This window comes from Capsicum annuum, chromosome 7 (assembly GCF_002878395.1).
Source record: "Capsicum annuum cultivar UCD-10X-F1 chromosome 7, UCD10Xv1.1, whole genome shotgun sequence".
NCBI classification, from domain to species: Eukaryota; Viridiplantae; Streptophyta; class Magnoliopsida; order Solanales; family Solanaceae; genus Capsicum; species Capsicum annuum.
The window spans coordinates 219,093,226-219,105,925 of NC_061117.1; the positions used below are offsets into that span (position 1 = coordinate 219,093,226).

General features: G+C 36.0%; 1 protein-coding gene across 1 annotated transcript in view; it reads right to left on the bottom strand.

Moving 5' to 3' along the window:
* Positions 1–11,503: 11,503 nt before the first annotated feature.
* The window catches only part of LOC107877385 (ubiquitin domain-containing protein 2), a 5,652-nt gene continuing 4,455 nt past the window's right edge, over positions 11,504–12,700 (bottom strand). Inside the window, exons 3-4 of the mRNA XM_047415563.1 lie at positions 12,549–12,668; positions 11,504–11,803 (exon numbers count right to left, since the gene is read on the bottom strand). Coding sequence (XP_047271519.1) covers positions 11,739–11,803; positions 12,549–12,668 — 185 coding nt within the window. The 3' untranslated portion in view covers positions 11,504–11,738. The remainder of the gene's footprint in view (positions 11,804–12,548; positions 12,669–12,700) is intronic.

Here is a 12,700-nt window from a genome sequence, read left to right on the forward strand (position 1 = left end):
TGCAGAGCCGGTAGTGATGTCTATTTTGGTTGTGACAAGCCAGGCCACAGGATTAGGGAGTATCTGCAGTCAAGTCTTCAGGGTCAGCAAAATCATTCTACAGCTCAGTCCAGTCGCCCGAACCAGCAGGGTTCCATTTCTAGTGCTACCAGTGGGCAACGCCTAAATAGACTCTATGCTCTTCAGTCCCGGTAGGATCAGGAAAATTTTCCTGATGTCGTTACTAGTACGTTACGGATTTTCCATGTTCAGGAAATACTCTTTGTCTTTTGTTACTCCATACATAGCAAGCGATTTCGAAATCAGTCCCGAAATCCTAGCAGAGCCCTTCTCAGTCTCTACCCCAGTGGGTAAAACCATCATAGCTCGGTGGGTATACAGGAACTGCCCGGTTATGATATCTCAAAAATCTATATCAGCAGATTTAGTGGAGTTAGAGATGACTAATTTTGATGTCATTCTCGGCATGGATTGGCGTCATTCCTGCTATGCCACAGTCGACTGCAGAAATAGGATAGTTCATTTCAGTTCCCGAATGAGCTCGTCCTAGAGTAGAGGGGTAGCATTTCAGAGTTTAGGGGTCAACTTGTTTCCTACCTTCGGGCAAGGAAAGATGATTTTTAAGGGGTGTGTGTATCATCTCGTGCATGTTAAAGATTCTAGTTCTGAATATCCCAGCCTTGAAACAGTCCCTGTTGTTAATGAATACTCAGATGTCTTGCTCAAAAATCTTCCAGACATTTCTCCCGAAAGGGAAATAGACTTCGGCATAGACCTTCTTCCAGATACTCAACCTATTTCTATTCCGCCATATAAAATGGCACCAGCAGAACTCAAGGAACTGAAAGATTAGTTGAAGGATCTCTTAGATAAGGGATTCATTAGATCTAGCGTTTCCCCATGGGGTGCGACAGTATTATTCGTGCGCAAGAAAGATGATTCTCTCAGGATGTGTATTGATTATCGTCAGCTTAACAAGGTCACGGTCAAGAACAGATATCCTCTTCCCATGATTAATGATCTATTCGACCAATTTCAGTGCCAGTTACTTCTCCAAGATAGACCTCAAATCAGGCTATTATTAGCTTAGAGTTAGAGAATGTGATATTTCAAAGACAGCTTTCCATACTCGGTATGGTCACTTCAAATTTTTAGTCATGTCATTTGGTCTTACCAATGCCCCTGCAGCTTTTATGGATTTGATGAATCGTGTGTTCAAGCAGTACTTGGACATGTTTGTCATAGTCTTTATAGATGATGTTCTGGTCTATTCTTGCACAGAGCGTGATCATGCAGACCATCTCAGGATTGTTCTTCAGACTCTCAGGGATCACCAATTATTCGCTAAGTTTAGCAAGTGCAAATTTTAGCTAAGATCAGTAGAATTCCTTGACCATATTATTTCCGGTGATGGCATTAGAGTAGATACTCATAAAATCGAGGCAGTAAGAAACTGGCCCAGACCCATATCTCCATCAGACATTAAGAGTTTCTTGGGTTTGGCTGGCTATTACAGACGGTTTGTCAAGGGATTTTCTTCTATTGCACCTCCCATGTCTAGATTGACTCAGAAGAAGATTAAGTTTCAGTGGTTAGATTCATGCGAGAAAAGCTTTCAAGAGTTGAAGACTCGACTCACCTCCGCTCCAGTTCTAGCTATTCCATATGGTTCAGACGGTTTTGTAGTCTATTGTAATGCATCCAGAGTGGGTTTAGGTTGTATCCTCATACAGCATGGTAAGGTCATAGCCTACGCCTCCAGACAGTTAAAGCCACATAAGAAGAATTATCCTACTCATGATCTTGAGTTAGCAACGGTAGTTTTTGCCTTGAAGATTTGGAGGCATTACCTCTATGGAGTTCATGTAGATGTCTTCACAAACCATAAAATCCTCCAGTATGTATTTTCCCAGAAAGATCTCAATCTTCGCCAGAGAAGGTGGTTAGAGCTCTTGAAGGATTACGACATGAGTGCCCTTTATCATTCGGGCAAGGCCAATATTGTGGCCGACGCTCTCAGTAGACTCTCTATGGGTAGTATTTCACACATTGAGGATAGTAAGAAAAAGATGGGTCAGGAGATCCATCAGCTTGCCAGACTAGGTGTTCGCTTAGTCGATTCTTCAGAGGGTGGTGTATGTGTTCATAGTAGTTCAGAGTCATCTCTAGTTTCCGAGGTGAAAGAGAAACAAGACAGGGATCCTAGCCTTGTCAAGCTCAAAGAGTCAGTTTAGAATCAGAAAGTCGAGGTTTTCTCCCAAGGGGGAGATAGTATTCTTCGTTGTCAGGGTCGTCTATGTGTTCCAGGTGTAGATAAATTGAGGCAGCGAATTCTTACAGAAGCACATGGTGCACGATACTCTATTCTTCTAGGGCCACTAAGATGTACCGCGACATGCGGGATATCTATTGGTAGAGTGGGATGAAGAGAGATATTGCAGAGTTTGTGGCTAAATGCTCTACATGTCAGCAGGTTAAGATAGAGCATCAAAAACCTAGTGGTTCCTTACAAGAGTTCACCATTCTTACTTGGAAGTGGGAAGAAGTTAACATGGACTTCGTGATGGGTTTGCCTAGAACTCGTCATCAACATGATTCAGTCTGGGTCATTATAGATAGAATGACCAGGTCAACTCATTTCTTCCTGTTCGTACTTCCTATTCCACCGAGGATTATGCCAAACTCTATATCAGGGAGTTAGTCAGGTTACACGGTGTTCCACTATCTATCATCTCAGACAGAGGTACCCAGTTCACTTTTCACTTTTGGAAAGCATTCCAAAAGGGTCTCGGTACCCAAGTCCATCTCAGCACAGCATTTCATCCTCAGACAGATGGTCAAGCAGAGAGGACCATTCAGACTCTTGAAGATATGCTAAGGGCGTGTGCAATTGACTTCAAGGAAAGTTGGGATGACCACTTACCTTTGATTGAATTTGCATACAACAATAGCTATCATTCTAGTATTCAGATGGCTCCATTTGAAGCTCTCTATGGTAGGAGATGTAGATCTCCGATTGGTTGGTTCAAAGTTAGTGAGTCCTCAGTCATAGGTCCTGACTTAGTATTCAACGCCTTAGAGAAAGTTCAGTTGATCAGAGAGAGACTCCGGGCTGCTCAGAGCCGACAAAAGTCCTATGCAGATGTTCGTAAAAAGGATCTCGAGTTCGAGGTCAATGACTATGTCTATCTTAAGATCTCTCCCATAAAGGGAGTGAAGAGGTTTGGCAAGAAAGGGAAACTCAATCCCTGGTATGTCTGTCCCTTCAGAATTCTTTGTCGCTTTGGCAAGGTATCTTATGAGCAGGTATCTTATGAGCTTGAGTTGCCTTCAGATCTAGCCTCAGTCCATCCAGTCTTCCATGTCTCTTTGCTAAAGAAGTACATAGGTGACCCAGTAGTTGTTGTCCCTATTCAGAGCATCGACATTCAGAACAGCCTCTCCTATAAAGAAATCCCTCTAGTCAAGGTTCTTTGGCGAAATCAGTCTCATGAGGGAGCTACTTGGGAAGAAGAAGCAGATATGCGTACCAAGTATCCTCACCTCTTCCCCGTCAATTCAGATCAAGCTCAAGGTAACAGTTTTTCTTAAGCTTATTAAGTTTCATGTTTATGTTTCCAGTATAAACTTGGTACCTATTAACCATTTCATACTCAGTCATGCATTCATGTATCAGTTGTCCGTGCATCAGATGTGAATGAGTTCAGTATGTTTAGCATGTCAGTCATGAGATCAAGTTTCAGTTCTTCATGTTCAGTTCAGGTTCTATTGCCTTGTATCCCTTCTCAGTAAATTTTCATTCGAGGGCGAATGTTCCCAAGGAGGAGATATTGTAATACCCCGCATGTTTCTAATCCTGTGATTCATACTTGAGTACATGACTTACAATGAATATCCTAGTGATAGGATAGCTTATGATGCATTAAGCATGTTCATATGAGTCACTCAAGGTAATACAAGTTAAGAGTTTTTGAATCCATCAAGTTTTAGTATTCGATTTTTCAAGGGTCATCTTTGAACGAGTATAACTCGAAGTTAATGTGGTATTTTGGCTGATTTATACCCACCAAATTGTAGAGAATCAAATTATCTTTCCAACGATACCAATTTCGACTTAATCCAATACCCAAGCAAAAATCTATGCCTATTTTCGTGAGAGACAATAAGCATAGGCGATTGGTTAGGCGCTGCTTAACCCAAGCATAGGCGATTGGTTAGGCGCCGCCCAACCCAAGCATAGGCGATTACTTGGGCACCGCCTAAGTCAATTCCAGGTGTCAAAAAACACTCTGTTTTGAGTTATTTGAAAGGTAATTAAGTCTTTAAATACTCCTTACACGCCCCTAAACTTAACCCTACGAAATATATATCTTCTAAACATATTACAACCCTATTTTCATCTCAAAGCTCATCATCCAAGAGCACTAAAGGAGAAAAACAACTAGGATTGCATAATTAAGCTTGAAGATCCGATTTCAAGGAAATTCCTCAGTCAATCATCAAGAATCTTCCTTCTAAGGTATGCGTAGTGTTCATCCACAGATTTTTTTTCATCCGTGGAGTTCGAGAATCAATCTTTAAAATACAAAAGCTTGGTTGATTGTGGTGATATGATCATACCCATATTGATGCTTGATTGTTTTCCTCTTTTTTATTATAAAGTATGATTTCTATATTGTTGGGTGTTGATGATCATGTTGTTGATATTAGGTGATTCCCAAGATGGAATCTTTATATGTTTTTGTGAATTCATGATATCATATGAGTTGGAAACATGTAAATTTGGTTGTTCATGATGTCTAATTTGATGAATTCACCTATGCTTAAGATGTGCATGTAAAGTGTTTGATAAAATGCCTAAGGAACTAGAAATCATGCAATATGGCTAAATTATGACTAAGTGAAGGATTCATGATATGCCCTTACGCTCCAATGACTTCTATGTTGTTAATGTGCCTTGTAAATGTTGTTGGAATACCCATGAACTATTCTTATGAGATTATGCTATGTTTACTTGCAAATACTACTTATGAACAAGATGTATGATAACCACGCAACCCACATGAACTTCCATGCTATTAGTATGTGTTGCCAATATGATTATGCAATGAACATGATATTAAGATTGTGCAAGTACTTCCATGTGATATGAAATCCTTTCCATGCAATACATTGTTGATAACCATGCATAGTATGAGATCCCTGCTTATGATGTATATATTATGGACTCTACTCTTATGATCAAGTCAGCCATGTGTGTCAGTTTTCTTCTATCGAGTCCTGGGGGTACTTGTACCCGAAAACTATAGCTGTGTGCCTAGATTCATGTCATGTTTCACGATATCCGAACTCAAGCTATGATTCCATAAACTTCAGTCAGTCATATGACTCAGGAAAACCTCATAATCTTAGTCAGTTGTCAGATATCAATAATATTCCGCCAGCCAACAGAATTCAGTAAGATTAAGTCATGCACAGTCAGTTATTCATGTCCAGTCCCTCCAGATAGGAGTAGAGGTTAGCACCGAGTGAACCCAAGGATGAAAACTCACCCGCCAGTTCAGAGTGTGATTCTTAGTAGCAAATCCTTGTGTTTCAGAATTACGTAGCCAGCGTAGGTTAAGACATATTAACCCGTCAGATTAGGGTTGATGAGATGGCTTAACCTGTCAGTTTAGGGTTCCCACCGTTCTCATTGAGTACCCGCCAGATAAGGGTCACTCACAGCTGTCATTACCAGTGGCGCGGTATTGACACCCCTCCAATCGGAGCAGAGATTGGACCCCAGCTTAGCCATAACGGCATACACGGGGCATGTTGGTTAAACACTACTTCCCACAGTTTCAGTAACAAGCTTAGTAAAAGAACTCAGGACGTTCTTCAGATTTCAATATATACAAGACTGTCAGATACAGTCGTCCATGTTATCAGTTTCAATATCAGTCAGGACAATTATCAGTAAACCATGTATTAGCTTACAAGTCATGCTATCACGTATTCAGGGTCCCAATTTTTATATATGTGTGTTTGCACTCCCACGTTCATATTAGTCAGTCAGTGTTGTTCATGCATGAAACCCTTTATGTTCAGCCTACCTTCCTCGTATACTCAGTACTCCAGTTGTACTGATGCATTTGCACTATGGTGATTTCTTTTCATGTTACACCATAGGTTCCGAGACACGAGCTCCAGCCCAGCAGTAGCGGTAGCATTCCAGTCGCAGAGACACAGTGGGTCCTCATTGATTCGAGGACAATATGATTTGATTCATTTATTTATTTCTTCAATTCAGTTTTACGGAGTTAGTTGGAGACATGTTCCTTCAACTCCTTATTCAGACAGTTTAGGCTTTCAGATTTACTTTCAGATTTAGTTGTTTTGGGTATTTTCGCCCACATGATTGTATTCAGTTGAACCTTATGGCCTTACAGTTCCATGTATTCCGCATTATTACCTCATGATTTGCAGTATACAGGTATAAATATCAGACATAGGTTAGCTTGTGGTCCCTCGGGGTCATTAGCACCGTGTAGCATTCCGATTCAGCGAATCGGGGTGTTACATTGGTATTGTCATATCTTGGAGATATACAAAGCAATCTATGGTAACCACATTATTGAACCATGTTGAGATAATAGTTAGTCATGAAGCAAGCCGAGAATGTGTGTGGTTGAGGTCTATGATACATCTCACTCGAGAAAAATATTATTTGAAATGTAACAAAATACCCACAATCTTATATGAAGATAATGCAACATACATAACACAACTTAAGGGAGGATCCATAAAAGGAGATAGAACAAAGCACATTTCGCCAAAGCTTTTCTATTCACATGAGCTACAAAAAAAATAATGACATTAACGTGCAATAAATTCGTTCAAGTGACAATGTGACTAATTTATTCACCAAGTCTCTTCCAATTGCAACTTTCAAGAAGATGGTGCACAAGATCGGAATGCAAAGGTTCATTGATGTTCTCATCAGGGGGAGCAAATACGTGTTGTACTCTTTTTCCCTTTCAGGGTTTTATCCTACTGGGTTCTTCTTGTAAGATTTTTAATGAGGCAGTCTATATGCGTATTGTTAGAAATATATACTATTTTTCCTTCGCTAGATTTTCTTTCACTGGATTTATCTATCAATTAGACATGCAAGAGATAGTGTTATAAATGTATTTACATTATAGTGAATGTCTATCAAGAATATAGATAAGATCTAGATCTATTTAATATTTATTAGGATATGAAGTATCTATTATTTAGAGAGAAACTAGGAATATTTTTCCCTATAAATAGAGGGGGTTTTGTTCATTATATCCTCAATCTTATGATCTCTCATCTCTCAAGAGAAATAACAATTACTTTCTATTCTCTCTCTACTACTCTTGTTCTTTATTTTTTATTATTTCATAACACTAACATCTTACTACTAAAATTAATCCTTTGATAAATAATATTATTATATGAAGCTCATTAAACGGCTAGTGTTTCTTAAGAAAATTATACTCCCTCCGTTTCAAAAAGAATGACCTACTTTGACTTGACACAAAGTTTAAGAAAATAAAAAAGACTTTTGACTCTCGTGACCTTAAATTAAAGTTGTGTCGAATGTACCAAAATATCCTTTAATTTTGTGGTCCTAAACATGTCTTGTAGAAAGTTGAAATTAAAGTATTGCCAAAAAGGAAAAGGATCATTCTTTCTTAAATGGATTTAAAAAGAAAAGTATGTTATTCGTTTTTAAATGGAGGGAGTACTAAAAACAAAAAGTATGTAAGAAGAAAAAGGTATGAATATGTATATACTTAAGGTTTTTATTAAAATTTGACTTTAAGAATGTGTTTGGTACGAAGGATATTAAATATTTTTTGAAAAATATTTTTTAATTTTCATGTTTGATTGGATTAAATGTTTTGAAAAATATTTTTTAAAATAATTTTTTCTCAAATCTTAAGAAAAATGATTGTCCTTCAAAAAGTAAGAAAAACATTTTTCAAAACTCTCTTTCAACATCACTCTCAAGTTGAAATGTTCATGCAACTCTCAAAATCTCTCATCCCCACCCCGACATCCAATCCCCTACCACCCCATCCTCATTAAAAGCATATTTAATTTTTCGAAAACTATTTTAATCTTTTCTTACCCCATCCCCTTCCTCAACTCCCACCCTCTATCCCCTCCTTCAAATAAATTTTTAATTTTTTACAAAAAAAATTCAAACTTTTTTCTTACCCCACCTCTACCCCCCCCCCCCCCCCCCCCACACACACACACACTACCCCTGCCCCACCCCCTACTAGTCGTCACCCCCAACTCCACCCCCACTGCCAAAAAGTTATTATTTTAATTTTAAAAAAAATTCAAAACTTTATCTTACCCCCCTACCACCTATTCTGACCCCCCTCTCAAAAGAAAAATATTTTTTTAAAATTTATTTTTGAAAAAAGTTTTGAAACTTTTTTCTTACCTAACCCTTTTTACCCTATCCGTTCTCATTGTTTATTAAATATATACAAATACTTCTAGAAAAGAATTTCCTACTTGCACAACGAATACAAGAATATAAGTAAGAAACAACTTATTTTACTAGAAAAAAAAAGTATTTTCCAAGGTCAAAAAATTTTATAGCATTTTCTACTTTTTAGCTAAACACTAAAATGTACCTTTTGAAAAATATTTTTTTATTCACTAATCAAACACAAATTAAAATATTTTTCACTCACCAACCAAACATAAGAAAATAAGTAGGAAATCAACTTCTTTTTCATGAAAACATTTTCTAAAAAAATATTTTTCATGGGAAACATTTTTCTTCATACCAAATACACCTAAGTCACTAATTTTATCGAAACCAACTTAATAGAAACACAACTTTATAATGTTGGAGATTCATGTAAAAATTTCATTCTTTACCGCTCATAGCCTAGACAGTTAAATATCGTTTTCTTTTTGTTGGCTTTTGTACAATTTGAACCATAACTTAGAGAGTCAACATAACTTATAGGAATATTTTTGATTGATAGTGTAATAATAATATTACTTCTTGTCTATGTATCATGTCTTATATCACCATCAAAGGATGCGGTGCAGCGAATGAGGTTGTTCCTCCCTTATCAGAGGTTTCGGATTCAAGTTCTGGGTATGGAAAAATCCAAATCCTTAGGAAAGAGCGCTTCCCCCCGAATGGGGCCCTACGAGACGCGAATTCAAATTAGTCGGACTCCACTGCTGATACCGAATACCGCATGAAAAAAAAAGTCATTTCTTATATGGAGGAAATCTTTATGCAAATGAAACGTAAGGTGTTTATGTTTCTTGTCCTACTAGAAGGGTTACAATGAGGTTTTATTTTCCACGATCCTGCTCAAACGGCTATTAATGTAATTAAAAAAAAAAAAGGCAATCCGGTGCACTAAGTTACCGCTATGCGTGGTGTTCGGGGAAGGACCCCACCACAAGAATGTGTTGTACGTAATTTTACCTTATATTTCTGTCAGAAGTTGTTTCTCAGACTTGAACCCTTGACCTCCCAAAATAGGTGTGTGTGTGAGTTTTTAAAAGTGGCAAAAGCTATTGTAGTCTATTTAGACACGATTTTACTTCATGATTTTTGAAGTCAAAGTTGAGTTGAAATTGAAAATTTATTTTTGACGTGTACATTTCATTTAAAAAAAATTGTCATAAATATGAAAATCGTATAACTTGAAAAAAGTATTAAAACTTCTCTAACTTTTATATAATTCGGGAGTCATAGTTGATAAACTTTCTCATAAATTAAATATCTATATGATCCTTTTATAAATATATATTTATGATCAGATGTTATTACAAACTTTCAAATATACATAATTTTATAAATACACACTGATCCAGAAAATTAACAATAGTAATTATTCTTTTTTCTTTTTTGTAAAATATTGACTTATGAGTCAAATTTATATTTTAAAAAATTGAAATTACAACTAGGAATTGAAATCCTACTTCTCGAAAAAATTGAGATTTCATTCATGATATTGATGTTAAAATTTTGCTCACGTTTTATAAACAAACATTGATTTCAACTCAAAACATCAAATTTGAGCACAAATTCCTATGGCCAAACGCCTAGTAAATGTTAAATTATAGTACTCTTCCTTCATTTCATGACATAATTTGACTTGACATAAAATTTGAAAAAATAAAGACTTTTGAATCTTGTGGTCTTAAATTAATGATATGTTCGTACCGAAATGTCAATGTAGAAAGTTAAAATTAAAAAGTTGCTAAAAAGGAAAGCGATCATTCTTTTTTAAACGGACTAAAAAAAAAAAAGAACGTCATTTTTTTTATACAGAGGAAGTATATGAATTGAATTGCATAGAGAAATGCTACTAGAAGGTGAAACTATTGATGATGATACCACATCAAAAACAAAGTCCAGATGCAAGTTTGACACTGTTATAGAAAAGGAAATCAAGTAGCAGACTTCTTAGCAAGAATGGCCTCCAACTCAAACCAAATTCTCATCACTCACTCTTACAACATTCTTCTAAGACAAGCTAGAGGAGCCTTCTTGCTAGATAAATGGCATCTGCCAAGCATTAGATGTAAATATGGTAGAGCTAATTTCTTTATAAGTTAGTTTCATGTTTGTTTCATTCCCTAGAAGGTATTATTCCCTCCGTTCCATTTTACTCGTCCCAAATTGAGATGGCACGGCTATTAAGAAAAATAATAAACAACATGGCTAGTTTACCATAGTACCCCTATTAAATGATGTTTACATTTTAATTTAAAGAAAAAGTAATTAATGCAAAGGGTAAAATATGAAAAAAAAAATTGTCTTATCTTGATAAGTAAAAAAAGATAAGTTAAATGGGATACCAGATTAGGAAATTTAGAACGGATAAAATGCGACGGAGGGAGTAGTTGATTTTGTAAGCCTTCTAGTCTTTTGTGGGTGTTGATTTCACCTAGGCTTAGTGTTGTATTGAGGTCAGGTCTAGCCCCTCCTCTGCTCCTTTTTTGCTAATACAACACAATCCGAATTTCTGGGTTAATTTTAAAAAAAAAAAAAAATTGATGATGGTACGATGCTACCTACCTATCTTGTATAATTACTTTATCATCCTGTAAATTTCATATTAGAAAATAAAAGCAAAATTGTCGTGTAAATAGAGATGGCAATGGAGCGATACGAATGCTGGGTTGAGTCAAATATTTATGAGTTTGTCCCTTAATCGTACCGCTTGTTATCATAAAATATTTAGCAATGCATAGTTTTAAGCAAAAGACAATTAAAATAAATATTTGAATGAGTAAAATAGTCTTTATCAAAGTACTTTATATAAATCTCCAATAAGCATATCCTGAGGATGATAATATTATATTGGATTGCGATTCTATTTACCACATCCAATGTAAATATCGGATATGATACGTATCAATATTTACCTAATATCTTATCCCTCAATTAGTATCTTCTTTTGAATGGCATTTAACAAAGGCAATATAATAAAATGTACGTAACAAAAAGTTTGGAATTGTCATCTGATTTCTCACAATTATTCCAATGTTCTGATAAATTGTAAACCAAATACCGTAACGATGAGTCCCAACTCCTAATATTTCTAGAAAATTTTGGACTATAAATGGTAAAAAAAGGGAATCGGTTCTTATAGATTTTGCTACATATGCACCAAGACCAAAGCTTCAATTGTACTGTGGAATTGACTTGTATTTCTTCATGTAATAAAATTTCAACCAAATCTTATCATGTTTGTTGGCTCACTCAAAACGTACTTTGGTAGTTCATATTTGGTACCTGCAACCAATGTTTTTATTATTAATAGCTAAAACTTTTTAAGAAACTCACCTTGCGTGATCAAATAAATACAAAAAAATAACAAAAATTGTATTATTATTTTTGATAATTGATCTAAAATTGTTGAATTTCCTAAAATGTACACCAAGGCGATTGTAATGCTTCATGTTTACCAAAAGTGAGCACTTTCGGTCTCTGTTATGTTCAGTGACGGAGTGAGGATTTTCAGAAGGTTCAGAAGTAAACATACAACTAGCCCAAGGGATTCAACATCTGTTATATATACATTAAAAAAATAAAATTTAACGATGTAAAAATAATGTATAATTTTTCGTTAAAATAGTTTTGAATGACCCCTGAATGAAAGGTAACTCCGTTCCTGTCTATGTTTAAACCACATGGAGCTAATTAGATTTTGACAGAATTGGCTAAGTTAATTTGGGATCCAAATTGAGTAGTTGGCATGAAAACACTTCCATCAAAAGGGGTGATTACGTATATTATTGTGTAAAGAGTTTTATCTCAATTCCATTATGAGTCTAATTAAGTTTCTCTCCTCATTCTCATTTCTATCATTTAGTTACTTATAATTTCAATATTTCAATACGAAATCTATGGACTCTATGTGCTAGTTTTTGTATGCAAAGAAGATGCATTCCAAGACAATTAAGGTTTTCTTCCTTTAGTGTTAATAAAACATAGATTTTTCATTTGCCAACAAATTGTAATTAATTAATTAACTAACCTGATTCATCGTAACAAACGGTCATGTCAGTATTTTGGGCAATGATTCCAGCACTGTCTACAATTGCTTGAGCTAGCTCTAGATCTGCTTCAGCAGCAGCACGAAGCGCGTCCCATATTTCTGTCACGAGTTTTAGATATAGTAGATTCAAC